This window comes from Macrobrachium rosenbergii, chromosome 12 (genome assembly GCF_040412425.1).
Source record: "Macrobrachium rosenbergii isolate ZJJX-2024 chromosome 12, ASM4041242v1, whole genome shotgun sequence".
NCBI lineage: Eukaryota > Metazoa > Arthropoda > Malacostraca > Decapoda > Palaemonidae > Macrobrachium > Macrobrachium rosenbergii.
Genome location: NC_089752.1, coordinates 85,373,492 through 85,390,238, shown reverse-complemented (window position 1 = coordinate 85,390,238; position 16,747 = coordinate 85,373,492). Strand labels below are relative to the sequence as shown.

At 41.3% G+C, this 16,747-nt stretch overlaps 1 protein-coding gene across 1 annotated transcript in view; it reads right to left on the bottom strand.

Annotated features, from left to right (window-relative positions):
- LOC136843748 (uncharacterized) overlaps window positions 1-16,747 on the bottom strand; it is an 87,899-nt gene that overhangs the window by 14,188 nt on the left and 56,964 nt on the right. The window contains exon 4 of the mRNA XM_067112405.1: window positions 1,716-1,851. Coding sequence (XP_066968506.1) covers window positions 1,716-1,851 — 136 coding nt within the window. The remainder of the gene's footprint in view (window positions 1-1,715; window positions 1,852-16,747) is intronic.

Below are 16,747 nucleotides of genomic sequence, written 5' to 3'. Positions count from 1 at the left end.
CTTTTAGATTATTCAATAATAGTAAGAGTTAAGACTGTAGGTATGGTACGAACTTAGGCATTACCTATACCAAAGAGGAGAGCAGGTGCACAAGTTAGCAGTTACACCAAAGATTGCTGAAGTTCAGGATACTAAGTCATTCACACATAAGTTGTTTGCCTTCCTGATCTGTAAATAACCAAGAGCTGTGCTGGACCAAGGTAAGCGAGACCTACAGAGAGGCATAGCAGGAATCACCTAGGAAATAACTGAATGTCAAAAAGAGTGGCTTTTATGCAAGAGTAGTAGTCTATAGATCCATTGAGGCGTAGGAGAGAAGAAAAGTTTTTTCAGCACAAGACCTTGCTATCAGATTTCTTAAAAGTACTGAAATACATCATTCCTCACTGACCTAAAAGATACCTGAGCAGCAATTATGGAATAGGCTAGGAAGAATCAGCCAACTCCTTCAGGAGGGAGGACATAATTCGGCTTCAGGTAATGAGTGACCTCAGCAACAAAGGGATACCACCAATGAAAAACGGGGGAGAAGTACTTCTTTTCTAGCTTAGGAGAAACTTTGAAAAGTGCCAAAGATAGCAGTTTGCACCTCGAGTAAGGAATGGTTCAAGCGGAATCAAGGGTAGAAGTTACCTGACAGGGATCAGGTTGAGAGTGAACAATTTGATATATCACTCAAGAAAACAAAATGCAACAAATTTGATTATTAATAAAAAACACAAAAACAGCAGAATCCATGAGGATAATTTGAAGCTAATATGAGTCTGTTGAAAAGAAATCTTGAAATATTTTCACAAAAACTCTTGCTCACTTCATTATTGGACGTCATTGCAAAGAGTAACTCATTACACGACTTGTAAATGTACAGTCATAATTCATAGTCGATGTTACGCAGTGGCCCTGTACGTCAGAAACGATAGTTCCTTCGTAGTTCATATCACTATCTCGAGATCTCGAGCTTTTGTTGCCATTCTTCAGAGACTCTCTTACACACACACACACACACACACACACACACACACACACACACACTGTTCCACGCAGGTAGTCGAACAAGATGGAAGGATGTTTTCAAGAAAAGCCACGACTCCCCAGAGTGTTGGTGTCTACCGTACTTCCGATGGGCAATGCAGCATTCCTGTTAAACGTTTAACATACTCTCTGAATTTGTCCTTGAGTAAGGGCAGGTGAGCTATGCGTCCTGTATTCATTAGCATCTTCTCTAATATTCATTAGCATCTTCTCTAATATTTTTCGCTTGACAGCTGAAGTTTGTTTTGCTTTTTCAGTAAAACTTTTCATACGAAGACAGAAATTTCTTTAAGGCTATCCTTAACAGATATTTCTTAGTTTTGGTAAAATCCTTATTTTAGTATTATCCTGTGATTATAATTTGCAGCGTTGTTTTCAGATGAATCCTTTTCTTTCAGCGTGATAGTCCAGGTTTAGTACGTAAGAACTCATTTTATCCAGCTGACTTATTTCTTTGCATAGAAGAGCATTAGCTGTGAATCCTTGTTGCATGCAGAACTAAGCGAACGCTAGAGCGGCGGAAACTCCCGCCCGAGAAAATGGGGAAGTTCGTTTGAGTTCCATTATGCGACATCAAAAGAGAAAAGGACGGGTTTCCTAGAAAGCACTGAAACTGCAAGAGAGAAAAGATCCAACTTGTGACAGACTTGGTGGAAGACAGAGGAAGACCCTGAAAATATTACCTCATTCCACAATATTCATCAGATCTCTTGATGACCTGGAAAGAGCAGTCTCCCGGGGTGGGCTCATCTAAGGGAAACTGCACATTCCTAAAATACGACACCTCTTGGGAGGTCCTCTGACCACATGTTCGGTAAACTGGAATAGAAGGATGAATAATGAAATACATATGTACCTGTATATTAATTTTCCTGTGTGTAACACAGATAGTCTAGCAGCAATGAACTTCACTAGAAAATGAAGAGCAACATAATAAAGGTGAATTGTTACAGATATGATGACACTGCCAATTTACTTAAATATTAATAATAGCAGAAGCAAAGGATAACAGTTATGACCATTCTCATATCTGTCTGTATATCTATGCACAGTATGTATGAAAAAGCGAGAAGTTTATGTGCTCATAAACATAAGTTAACAGTCAAAGTATAAATTGTGAGATGTATTTATTGTTTCTTTTGTTTCCCAAAGTCCAGCCATGTTCGCTCATAAGTGATGTTATATGACTGTATAGGAGTTCATCCATATTCACTAACTGGCAACTAACATGCTGCATATTTTGATGCAAAACACGTCTATTTTATAAAATAAGGCCAAAATATGTTTTATTAGAGTAAAATCCTTCAAATGTATCAAAATTGTCAGAAAATATCACTGACAACCAAATTTCGGAAAAACAGTGATGAAACACTTCCAAAACTTTCGTTCACTCAGGGCAGATGCATTTAACAAAAAATGTCTTTATCAAACCTATGTTTTAATCTTAAAGTGATAAGAAAGTGCTCATAACTTTATGATATTGCTTGAATTGCAACATAAAATTTTGAAAAACAGTCCTACTTGATTATTTTGAGACTTAAATGCTGAAAAAAATAAACAAATTAATACTAGACATAATAGTGTAGCTAAAACGCATCCACCATTGTCAACAGGTGGGCGTGGCCTGGGTGTGACTCAACAAAGAGTTTATTCCTTGGCCAAGGTGCCTTATTTTTCTTTACTTGCTAAAAATCATGACACTTAACATTCCCATCTCTAGAATAACCAATTTATGGTGGGAAAGCATGTGAAGTTATCTACAGAATCTCGCATTTCAGGTTACCTTGTGAACAAATTATACGCCAAAATCAAAAGTGTTGCATAGGACTTAACATTAATACTAATATTTAATAAATTTATAACTATCTTTTCGATATCCTTTAAAGAATCATCATATATCATTCTTCAAAGAACAAATTATCTCTCCAAATAAATCTTTTAGTAAACTAGATTGTATCTGAGAAGCCCTTTATAGATTTTTTTGTTAGGCCTACAGATCATTACAGCAGGATATAGAGAGCTTGAACATGGCCTAAAACTCCAACATTCAAGGGAAGCTATTTGTAACTTACAGTTTTATTTTGAAAATTTTATTATAACTGGTGTGCCTATTAGAACTACAGTCATATGCTGCACAGTAGTTACTACGACCACTTTGGCAGGATGTGATTAAGACGAGAAGTATGATCTTGAAGTGATACTTTATTAACAGAATACAGCAGCATCTATATGGTTTGCTGGCCAATCAGCAGCCAGGAAATTTACACAGCAACCAACAAACCAACAATATACATGCATTTGACATCAGACTCTATACCTTATATACAAATGAATATCTGTTGTGTCATGGGAGCAGGCTCCAACCTGTCAGCTTAATGTGCATCGCCGTGGAGAACAGCTTGGGAAACACGGTGTGGGAGCCATGTGGCACAATATCCCCCATGAAAGTTGACCAGGGCATTGCAGAGGGTATCCCACCCTTGAAAACTTGACTGGGGGAGTGATGTCGCTGGGCGTGTATGCTGGTTTCAGGCGGTCGATAACAACCCAATCTGTCGTGCACTGGATGTCGATGAGGAAGGCTCTCTGCTTGTGGTGGATGACCCGGTAAGGGCCCATGTACGGCTAGGTCAAAGGCAGTTGAACGGCATCGATTCTGATGAACTCGTGTTGCAGTATGTAGATCCTTTGGGACAAAGGTCTTGTCTTCTGGCTTATAGGATGGGCGGCAAGGGGCAAATTTTCTGATGATGGTCCAGAGTCTGATGATGTCGGGTGAGGTGTTATCGTCGGGAAAGAATTCGCCAGGTATAACGAGCGGATCGCCATACACTATCTCAGCTGCTGACAGGTCAAGGCCCTCTTTAGGTGTGGTCCGAAGGCCGAGGAGGACCCACGGAAGCTGCGAGTACCAGGTCAAGGAGTTGCAGCGAGACATCAGGGCTGCTTTTAAGGTGCAGTGGAACCTCTTGACCATGCCACTGGATTCGGGATGGTAGGTGGTTGTGTGATGCAACTGGGTGCCAAGGAGGCTGCTTAGGGACATCCAGAGCTGCGATGTGACAGTAGCGCCTCTGTCAGAGGTGACGTGATCGGGTACTCTGAATCTGGAAACCTGTGATGAGAGGAAAGCACTGGCACATGTGCTGCTGATGCATCCATCATAGGGGCAGTTTCGGGCCAACTTGTTGAGCAGTCGACCATTGTGAGTAGGTAACGATGCCCTTCGGAGCATTGGAGGAGTCCTACAACGTTGATGTGGACATGGGCAAAACAGCATTGAGGTTCATGAACGGAACCCACTGGATTTTGGAGAGCTGGCCCACGACTTTGCATCTTTTGATATGCTATGCCAGATGAAGCACTTCTTCAGTATGGTGGTTGCGGATCATCCTGAAGGGTGTGCCAGGCTGTGGACGAAGTCGTAGATGTGACATCTAAGTGGCTGTGGGATCCATGGGCATGGGCGGCTGGTGCTGATATCACAGAGGATGGAGGTAGAGCTGTTGTCGCTGAGGGGAACGTCGTGCTATTGCAGAGACATTAAGGCAGTCTTGCAGGCATTGAACTCTAGGTCTCGCTGTTGCCTGGCTGCCAGATGCTTGTAATTGAGGTCGAGGTGTACTGCATTGATGGAGATTCTGGAGAGGGCTTCAGTTGGGTTGTGTTTCCCAGGGACGTGATGGAGGGTGCAGTTCAGCTCGGCGATGGCTGACAATTGGCGGCGCTGACGGGGTGGCCAGACATCAGATTGTCGGTTTATTGAATGCACTAACGGCAGGTGGCCAACTTGCTGGGTGAAAGGTGTGGCCTCCAAAAAATGTCTGAAGTGTTTGACAGTGAGGTACGCTGCCAGGAGCTCACATTTAAACGTGGAGTAGTTTGTCTCTGTCTTCCTGAGTTTCCTGCTAAAATGAGGGGCCAAGGAAGACCGTGGATGACCTGCTCCAAGACAGCTCCTATGGCTACATTGCTGGTGTCCATGGAAGCGGTAGAGAATGACCTGGGGCAGAGAAAGAGAGGGTGGTGGTCTTGGCGAGGGCACTTTTGGCGGAGGTAAGGCTGCTTCCTGCTGAGATCCCCAGGTGAGTGCCTTGGGCTTGCCTTGAGAACTTCGTAGGGATGGGGGCCAAGGTCAAGGCTATGCAGGGTAAAAAGCAATGATAACAGTTAGCCAATACAATGAATTCTTGGTGGTAGGGGCAGAAAACTTCCTGACGGAGGTGACGTTCTCGGGCAAGGGCTAGACACCCTCAGGCATTATGAGGTGCCCCAAGAGTTCTACCCTCTTGGTGGCGAAGGAGCACTTGTCATATCAGACGACAAGGATGTTTCCTTGCAGACATTGGAGGACAATGTGGAGGTGTTGGAGGTGCTCCTCTTTCATGGCAGAGAAGATTAAAATATCATCAATGCAGCAGATGGAGAAGGGAAGGTCTCCCAGGATGCCGCCCATTAATTGCTGGAAAGTAGCTCCAGCATTGCAGAGGCCAAAGTAGGAGTAATTGAAGGTGAAGGTGATGGCGGTCTTTGGGATGTCCTCGGGATTCATGGGGACCTGGAAGTAACCCTTGAGAAGGTTCAGCTTTGAGAAGATTTGCACCGTGCAGAAAGGTGGTCATGTCTGTGATATTACGGAGAGGGTAGTGGTCAGCCTCAGTGATCACATTCAGCCTTCTGTAGTCCCCGCATGGGCGTAGGGTGCCATCCTTTTTTGTTACTATGTAGAGGGGAGATACCCATGGACTGGAGGTCTTTTGACACAAGCCCATCTTCTCCAACTCTGCGAAGGTTTTCTTTGTAGCGGCAAGTTTTTTGAGTGGTAGGTGTAGGAAACAGGAGTGCACAGGAGGGCCCGATGTCTTAATGTGGTGGAAAATGCTGTGCTCAGCAGGGATTTGAGGAGATTGCCATAGTTCAGGTTTGAAGACATCTAGTTATGTGACAAGCAGGTAGGCAAACTCATCTTTGGAATTGGTGATGTGGAGGGAGAGCTCTGTGCAGGCTGCAGCAATGGGTATCGTGGACAGATCGGTGGCATCGACGAGGCACCTGTTGGCAACATCCACAAGCAGTTGGTGGTGTGCCAGATCAGCCCCAAGGAGAGGTTATTAAGACGTCCGCGATGATAAACCGCCGAAGTTAAGGACTAGATGCCTCTGACCGAAGGTAAGGATGGGACAGCTGTTGGCAGCTGTGAGTCAGACATCAGATGGCTGGTTGTCTGGACACAGGCAGAAGGGAATGGCAAGCCCCAGTGTTGACCAAAAAGCGAGTACCTGTAGCAGAATCAAGGATAAAAAAGACAGAGGTGCTGGTAGAGCCTGTGGGATTGGATATGTCAGAATTATGGTAGGATTCAGGTACATTAGCATGGCCCCTGGCTGAAGGACATGTACCTGCTGCAGCTACCGTGAGTGGCGTTAGCCATTTCACACGTTTTTTTGGCCATGGGCATCCTGAGAGGCAGTTCTTAGCAGCAGAGCCAAATGTTTTGTGGTATCAGCAAGGCTGAAACTGTGGCGACTGCTGCTGTGTGTGGTCAGCGCCTTTGGGTTTCTGAAGGCAGAATGGGCAGCGAGGGTTTGTCCTGGAAGTTTGCGAGGGTTTGATGACCATGGTGGCCTCTGTGTCATCAGGAAGGTCATCTGTCAATAAAGGGTTGGATATTCCTTGATGGGTGGCAAAGGCATGGGGATGGCGTCAATTGTGTCTTTGATGTTGGTAAGTGCTGCCCTTAGTGACGTTGACAAGCACTGCAGCCAGAGTGCCTTGAGGATGTCAATTGATTTGGGAGAACCATCTGCTGCAGGAGGAAGGTGGGTGAGGGCTCTTATCTCAAGAAGGGCAGCAGATAGGCATTGATCACCTGAGGGTTGCTGTGCTGCGTCAAAGATCTGATGTACATGAATGCCTGGGGACAGCATGAATCTGCCCAGTAGGACCTCCTTCAGGTCTTTGTACTGCATGATGTCGGTATCCTTAGCGTCCAGCCACTCTGTCACCTGGGAAAAAGGTGGTCCTGCAGGGCGGCGATGCAGTAATCTGCCTCGGACGACAAGGATCATACGCCCTTGATTCGAAGTGTGACTTCACCCGAACGGAACCAAGTCGGTGTGAAAGTTGGAAGCTTGACCTGGGCGATGGTGTCACATGGAGCGGCAGAAGGGGCAGTGATGTGTCTTCGTCAGACATCTCATGCGTCTTTGCTGGGTGTTGCTCTGGAAGGGTCACCACTTTGGCAGGATGTGATTAAGATGAGAAGTATGATCCTAAAGTGATACTTTATTAACCCTTAAGGGACGGCATAATTTATCAATGTGCAGCACCCCAGACCAGGGAAACTTTGAGGTCGGTAAAATAAAAAGAAATCACATCAATGGAAAGAGAATGACATGTACATTTACACTGTATAAATAAAAAAATTCTAAAAAATTTTCCCTGCCTTCCACGAGTTGAAAATGACCATTTACAACCCCTTGTGGGGCTTCATTTACAAGACAATCGTAAATTTTACCAACTTATATTTTTTCTTCTAATAAACAAATTTATTATATTTTGTAAAATTATTATTACTGCTCACACAATATCAAAACAGACAAGAAATAAGAGTAGTAACAAATTTTTTGCATATTTGTTGAAAATATTCACGTAAATTTACGAGAAGGAAGATTCAGTAACTTTTTTTTTTACTTTTACATGCTTTTTCTAATATTTCTTTGCAATTTTCTCTGTAAAATTACATTTACAACCGACATACTATCGTAAAAGATAAAAACAAAAAACAACAGCAACCCCTTCGTATATTTACAAGCAAATTTACAAAAAGACTCGTGTGAGAGAGAGATGCAGTACTTTTGCCCTTCAGGTCACAAGCATTACTGATGGCTATGAAAAGACGTCTGTGGCAACCGGCACAACTCTCACATCAGTATTAAAGTTGCCATTAGTGAATTTATACCTTATAGAAGTATTGGCACCCCCCTTTCGGATCATTATTACCATAACAGTGGTGGGTAACATTGTTTCACACTGAGGCTCAATCCGTCCCTTAAGGGTTAATAGAATACAGCAGCAGTAATACGGTTTGCTGGCCAATCAGCAGCCAGGAAACTTACACAGCAACCAACAAACCAATAATATGCGTGCATTTGATATCAGACTCTATACCTTATATACAAACGAAAATCAGGTGTGTCACGGGAGCAGGCGCCATCCTGTTGGCTTAATGTGTCACCAGAGAGAACGGCATGGGAACCACAGCATGAAAGCCATGTGGCACATCACTTGACATAGCAAGTTGTGCATGCTGACCCTGACAGCACTGCTAACCTTGTCACACCATGCTTTAAGCTAAGCAATGCAAAAACAAATGTATTTACATTTACTGTAATTACCTTCAGGCAGAAAATGAATGATACCAGTGCATAAAGGAGATCATTGCTATAGATAAATAGGGAAAATAATGTTAGCTGTAATACATGAACTTATCGACGTGTATGACACTGGAATAAAAAAATTAACACTACTTGGCAACCACTACGAGGGAGAGTTACATGTTATGTGCCTAGAAAACCCTGTTTATAATCTTATTCTTGGAAACATTCCAGATATAAAGGACTCAAAGAAATTATCAAACGGTGGCTGAGATGGTCAAGAGTGCTGTAGGGACAGATAAAACAACAAACATGAGGATTGTGATGAAAGGATGGATCTGGAAAAAGCTAGTACTGAGACAGCAGCACTTGTGAACAAAGCCCAAGTCCTGCAAAAGAAATGAAGCATCAAGCCAGTGACATTAGCTTCCAGCACCCTGCATGTGGGAGGAGAGAACCTGCAAAAGGATCCCATTCTAGCCAAGCAATGTGCAAGAGCTGAAGACTGACACAAAATACAGGTCTAAGGAGGAAGGAGCTTTTAAGCTAAAGATTGTTAGTGGTATATTATATCATAATTGGAGGAGCCATTCAGGAGAGTATTGGTAGATCTGGTTGGACCTATAACAACAGAGTTGGAGAGGAACAGCAGGTCTAGCTTGACTGTGGAAGACTATGCCGCAAGGTACCCAGAGACAGTGTCGCTGAATTTCTGCAGTAAAGCACCAGATTTTCATTGTTTGAGCTACTGTATGGAAGGGCAGTGAAAGGACTATCTGCAAGGATGAAGTGTGCAACACATAAATGTCAATATTGGAGCTAAGGCATCACATGAAAGAGGCATGTCAGTCAGCCATAGAGAGTCTATATGTGGCACACATATCCCAGATGTATCACTGCAACAAGAGGACCAGAGATTGTCAGCTCAAGGTGGGAAATAAGATGAAGTTGCAGTGGAGAGGAACATATGAGGTCAAGGAGCTAGTTAACTGCATGAACTATGAGGGTGATGTTGGCAGAGAACTGTAGACCACATGCAAACATCCTGAACAGCTACAATGAGAGGGAAGTGAATGAAACAGCAGCAGCAGCAATTGTTACTAAAGAAGAGAGATGTATGAGTGTGCCCATTATCAATGAGGAAGCCTATGAGGACCAGATAATTCTGGATGAGGATTGGTTGGAACTTCAACCATGCAAGAAGGGATGCATCAAGATGTCACCATTATCAACAACCGAAGCAAGCAACAAAAAAGAAGCAGGTAGTGCAGTTGCTGGAAGAATATCATGACATATGACCAGCAATGCTGGGAGAACACCGCAGGAAAGTGATGACAGAGCAATAATGTATTCTTTACTTTTTGCTACTAGAGAACTGATCCAGGAAGAAGTTGAGGTGATGCCAGTAGTGATGGTGAGGAAGAAGGTTGGGTCAAGCAGATTCCCTTGTGGACTAGTGTCAACTAAACACCATAACCAAGTCTTACAAGGGACCAATGAGAGATCCCAAGGCTTGGCTGATTAGATTTCATTATGACAATTTCTTCACCAAGGTATTCTTAATGAAAGCAAGAAGAGAGCTTTCACAATTTCAAGCAGATGTTACCAGTTCAAAAGGATGCTGTTAGGATTAATGAATTCAGCAGCAATTTTCAAAAAGTTGATGAGGAAGACAATAGCTGGAACTAAGAACAATGACCATTTTATGAAAGATTTGTTATCTCATATAGCATATGGTAAGAGCACAGCAAGGAACTAAAGGACCTGTTCTAGAAATTGAGAGAAGCAGGAATGACTATCCAACCTTCTTACATCAAATACAGTGAAGCAGAATTCCTTGGACACAAGATCAGCTGTAATGGGATTGCCATGGATAAAGCAAAACGGATGAAGATCCAGTATGTATCACCACCAACAACCAGACACAAGTAAGATCATCCCTAAGACTGAAAGGCTACTACAGGAAGTTTGTAGATAACCATGCAAACCTTGCAGTGCCTTTGATTGACCTTCCACTCCACTTTGTTTAAGTAGAGCGGAAGGAACTGCAACAAAAAGCATTGAATGGGTTTAAGAAACACAGTGAGAGTACCAGACTTCAGTAACATGCTCATCATCAGGACTGATGACTCATTGAATGGAGGACTGGAAGGCAAGAGTGTGCCGATGCCATAGTTCCAATTGCTTATACTAGTGGGAAACTCCAGAAGAATGCAGAGAACTACTGCATGATTGAAGAGGAATACCTAGCAATAATATTTGCAGTTATGAGATTCCATCTATGCCTGCATGGATGGAGTTCGTGATACAAATGGAGCAAAAGCTACTTATTTACATCCAACTATCCAAGACTGAAAGACCAAGAATCATAAGGTGGGGTATGGCAAAAAGAGTTACATTCCAAGTTGAGGGCATTCTAGGAAAGTTCATTGTTGGTACCAATTATCTGGGCAGACTGAATAAAAAAACTGAGATAATTTTTCCTAAGTGAGGGTGTGCTGTCAAAGTGTAGACTATGAGACTAATATTTGTGTATGTGTGTGTGTGTCTAGTTCCCAAGTTCCATTTTCTAGCCTGCAGTTTTCCAGAGTAAATCAAATCTTTCATTCACTGTGATGCTGTGGAACTTTAGTGTTTATTTTGAGACTATAATTCTTAAGTAAGATGCCAGAGGAAATATGTAGTTAATCTATTTAAAAGCATGTTAATTATAAGTTTCTTAGAGGTTTTATGTAATCTGTTTCTTTCTTTCTTTAAATCTTCAGCTGAAAACCCTCATGGGTAGAGTCAACAGAATATAAACTATAGATGTCTTGAAAGGCCAGCACTCAAAGACCACAATGGAGAAGTTACTCAAAAAAATAAGAAAAGATATAAAAAAAATAGATATAATATATTCAACATAAAACATTGGAAACATTTCTGCAAGATACCAACTTTTGAGAAACAAGGAAGCAGTATTTTGTATATGCTTTTCAAACGTCCATTTCGTATCAAAAGTTACAACTAAAATCTTAAAAGAGTCACTGACATTTAAAATGGTTCCATTTAAACTGAAATCAGAATGCAAAGGCAAACGTGTCCTGGATTGACTAAGAGTTTCAGAAAGATTATGCTCCAAGCCCCAAAACCTACTCCACTTAAGAATATGGCACTATGAATATGTGCCAGATCTCTATTCAGGGTTTGTGCAGCCACAGACCTAAGGCATGTAGAAGGAACAACAGCTAAAAAAGTAGCATAATCGATGTGCGCAATCAATTTGTTCTCCATACCTTGCCACTTGACACTAGTATAGATTACAAATAGCAAAGGTCCAAGAACACTACCTTGAGAAACACCTGAAATGACATTACTAGAGCTATTGTACTGGCCATCAGCACAGACCCTTTGGATTCTGCCTATTAAAATTCATTTAAGGCATTATGAAAAGATCCACCAATTCCCAGTAATCTGAGCATGTAGATAAGTGTTTATGATTCATACAGTCAAGGGTTGCACTTGTCTGTTCAATACGCTTCCAGGATGGCCAAGTTGACCAAGACTACATAATGTCTACTCCCTGTTGATGGGTGTGTGTGTGTGTGTGTTTGTGTGTATACCAGAAAATGCAAGAGATGGTGGTGATCATATAAGAAACAGCCAATGGTTGGTGAAGAAAAAAAGGTAAGATAAAACCAAGGCTAGGCAAGTCTCCAATTTCCCACAGATAGAAAGAATACAATGCTGGTAGTTCAACATGAACATTCATTTCAGTGTTTGCTACAAGAGAGGGGCCTTTCAAAGGACAATCCCTGATTGTGACTGACCAGAATGATGTATCCTAGGATACATCGTTCTTCAAGTACAGCTGGACCCCAAAGTCTGCTGATCCACAGCCACAGGGGAAAAAATAGTTTTAAACAAACTTCAAATTTCACATTCCACAACAACAAGCAAAAACGTGATCAAAACAAAGCATCAGGTGGCACTAGTACCCCCGTGTTAGGTGTTGTTCTGCCCAGCATCTATCCACCACCACCCATTATCCCTGATTCAAACTCATTCTGGCATTCTACAACAGTAAATTTTCCATCCTGTACAATCTGTCCACTCTACTGTTTCTTTGTTCAAAAGATACCTTAGAAAGCCTGTGCAATGACACCAAAGCATGTGGTAATGAGACAAACCCACAAGGGCCTATGATGTGCCTACTTTAGCTAAAAATGTGAAAGTGTTAAATACGACTGAAATAGAGAAAAAAAAATCTTATGCCAAGATTACTATCAAATACAGCAAGAAGGAATTGTTAGTCTGTAAAATTTTCAAACATGAGTAAAGTTTACATGAAAGGTTTGTCACTGTAAGTGCAAAAGTTTCTTTCAAAAGTCTGGGATAAAGCATTTCACAAGTATAGGATTAGGTGTTAATAGAAAGAGATAAACCTCTATGCATGTGTATAGAAGACATGACAAAGAAGAGACTTCTTATCAAAGGAAATATTTCTCGGCAGAAAGCCTTAAGCCTGTATGAGAAATTCAGCAATAAAGCTGTTACCAAGTCATTTGCAGCCAGTCAGGATGGTTAAATTGATTCAAGCACTGGTTTAACCTGAAAAATATAAGAATTAATGGAGAACTGGCAGCTGTGGGTGAGAGGCCGCCAACACATTTCCTGCGGAGTTAAGAAAATATAAAAATATGAAACCTATGATCCCAAGTAGGACTTATATCTATCAAAGTGATAAGCACAGCGCCATACTTCAAAGCATGGAAGGACAGACTGACTTTGGCAGTATGTGGCAATATGGCTAACCATTTGATTAAACTTGGCATTGTGTACCATGTGAAAATTCCCCGTCCTCTGAAGAACAAAAACAGAGGCTTCTTCCCGTTTACTGGCAACACTAAGGATCGCTGGAATGCATTTTATACAGTGGTTTCTTGAATGTTTCATCTCTGAGGTAAAAAGTTATCTAGAGAGGGAAGGGTTGCCTTTTAAAGTCCTACTGACAGTAGACAGGCCATCCTCAGTTCTTCGCTTCTCCAGCCTCTCATCCAAGGTACTCAGAAGGTCTTCAATGTGGTATGAGCTGATACTGATGCCAATCCCGACGTGAATATCATGGACTGCTGGAAAGCATTCACCATTGTCGATGCAATGACATTTATCCAGGGAACAATGGTCGAATTGAAACCATGAATGGTGAGTGTGTGCTAGAAGAATCTGTTGGTGGCGATGAATATGACATGATTGATGATGATTTAGTTGAGCATCGTGAAGAGGATGCCGAGTTGATGAACAAGGAGTTAGAAGATCTCATAAAGTTGTCTAAGTCTGAGGGAGATGAGTCAACAACTAAAGTTGAACCACTGAAATGAACACTGGAAAAGATGAGTGAAGTGTTTAGCATAATACAAAATGCTAAAGATAGAATAAAGAGTTACGATTCTTCTATGGAACGCAGCATCAAAGTGACCCCTTTGTTGTTGGAAGCAATAATACCACTACAGCAGGTGTGTGATGAACTCTAAAGGCAAAGTAAACAACTGCCAGTTTCAATGTTCTTCCAAAAGAAGAAGAAGAAAAAAGTGTCCACAACAGACGATCCTCAGCCTTCCACTTCAACTGCTTCTGATGGCGTTAAGCACCATCCTCTTCTCTCGGATCTCCTCCACCTTGCCCAGGCTCTGATGATGACCCTTCTGATGTTTCGTCAGAAGGCCAATAACCCAAATGCCTTCAAAGTGCCTACATCATCATCCATTTCATTATCGTAGGCCTTGTGAATTATCATCGGCATCGTCATCGTTGCGACTGGACAGCCATTGCATGAAGAAGAAGCAGTTGGTAAGTACCCGCAGGAGGCTGAAATATTTAATGAAATACAAATCTCATATCACATAAGCTACAGTATTTCCATTTCACTATTAGGCTTTCACGTCAGAGAGAGAGAGAGAGAGAGAGAGAGAGAGAGAGAGAGAGAGAGAGAGAGAAAAGCATTCCAATATTGCATTATGAATTTCTCCTACATATTGTACAAACACACACACAAACTTCCCTCTATCTCTTTTATCTTCTCTTATTTTTTATTTCATTGTGTTAGTTGTTATTTTCACTTCATAAAATGGCGAGAAACGATTTAATAATAATAATGCTGGATACATCGACCTCCGTCGAGGCTAATTTGTTTAAAGAAGATTTTAAAATAATATAAATGAACAATCTGAGCACAAATTGTTCATTTATATGGATTGAAAATCTCATTTTTTGTATACTCTATAAGAAATACTTTATTCATAATTTTTTCATTATCATTTGCCATGAATAACCAATAATAGTTATTACAAGAGGTATTGGGGTTTACATGGACATAAACAGGTTGTTTATATGAGGTATTTTCTATTATTCGCGCTTTCATTGGTTGCACATGAGATCTCCTTATATTATATCTGATTAACCAGCACTTTACCCTCTCAATAATGACCCAGGAAACTAGACATTTTTGCAGCAATGAGACTCTGCTTAGCGAACTTGGGTAGGAGTGCATGTGAATGTGTAGTTGTCCCAAAGTGTTAAGCTGAGTGGCATATTTCGAGTGACATCTCTAGCCCCTTCTGGACAGTAATTGCTTGTGCTCTGGTGTTTTAACCACCACTGCCGGTCCTCCATTTGGGACTTCAGAGCATGATTCAATTTCTTTAGTAATCAAAACTGACCATGCTCCCCTTAAGATAAATATAAATCTCAGTCAGACTGGATGGAATTTTTAGTCAACTCTCACAAGTAATTAGGCCATGGATAAATAAGGAAGATAAGCCAATTATTCCTTTGAATGGTGATTTTGTCAACATAAATGAAAGGCAAATTTTCTTTCGGTAGTTGAATTATAGCATTAGACAAAGTTTGGTTCAAGGACAATTGTTAGCATGCTTGTTTGGAGAAACAGGTTTAGTGTTTGGGAAAAAGAGTAGGTCTGATCTGCCACTGAATAAATACACTGAAATAAGAGCTCTGTCTAAAGAGCTGTATGCTCCAGCTGAAAATTAATACATTGCTACTTTCAAAGAAAGCCTTTCCAGTAAAACTCAGCAACATGGATGGAGGACTGCTCTCAAATCAACACTTTGGTGTCACCTCCTTTGTTTCAACCAGTTGGTTGTCAGCCATCGTCCACAGGATAAGACACTGGCTGGCGTGTTTGAGAATAAGCCGAGTCCTGAGAAACTCACTATACCTCATACCTGCTTTCCTGAAGCAGTCACTAGCCTTTCGGTCCCTTGAAATTAAGAATCCTATTACTTAATCTTGATGGTCATGGAGGTGTAGACCCAGATGGTAGTTTTCCTTTGTTTGTATCATTCAAACTGCTGATTACTTAACTCCTCAGTTGTCTGTTATTTATGTAAGATAAGATAGCAAGAAGAGTTCAGTTTTCTTATCATTTGAGAATGGCAGCTCATTCCCCGCCAAATACCACACAATTTCTCAGACCGCCGTATTTTATACAAAGTTTTGAACGTCTCTTGACATATGTCTGGCATCCTACACTAAAAGTAACAATCTGTGCCCACGTATGCAATCTGACTTGGTCGGGGCCTGGGTGATTGTCATGCACTGCTTTCAGTCTCCAGTGCTGCAAAGAAATCCCCAGATTGTGGTCACGGCATTTGTAGAACTGGTCTTGACTGCGGCTACTTTAGCCACGTTAATCATTGTTAAATTTTATCTAATAAAATGTTAAGCACACTAGGTGATGGGTATTGTGGAAACTATAGGAATGTGTAACTTCTGGTGGCCTACTACTCATTATGTTATATATGCGTGCGTGGTTTGGTTTTGAAAACTAAGCTTGCTGCTTATGTACTTGATGCTACTCTGGTCGCATTAATTCCACCTCTGAGGATCGACCCGCGGTCTGTTGACAAGGCTCTCAGGAGTCTCAGTTCATACTTCATTTATTCCAGCTGATTTTCTTATCTCTCTTTTATAGCTTATTCTTTATTAGTATCTCTTTTTTCTGTATTGTGCTGCTTGTAGCATTCTTCGTTTCCAACTAGTTTGAAGGTTGGTAAATAATAATAATAATAATAATAATAATAATAATAATAATAATAATAATAATAATAATAATAATAATAAATATTTAAGGATAAAACTATCGTGAAAAATTAATCAAAAACCATTATACACACATACATACACACATATACAAAACACACACACACACATATATATATATATATATATATATATATATATATATAGAGAGAGAGAGAGAGAGAGAGAGAGAGAGAGAGAGAGAGAGAGAGAGAGAGAGAGAGAGAGAGAGAATAAAAACTTGACTGCAGCTAGCAAGT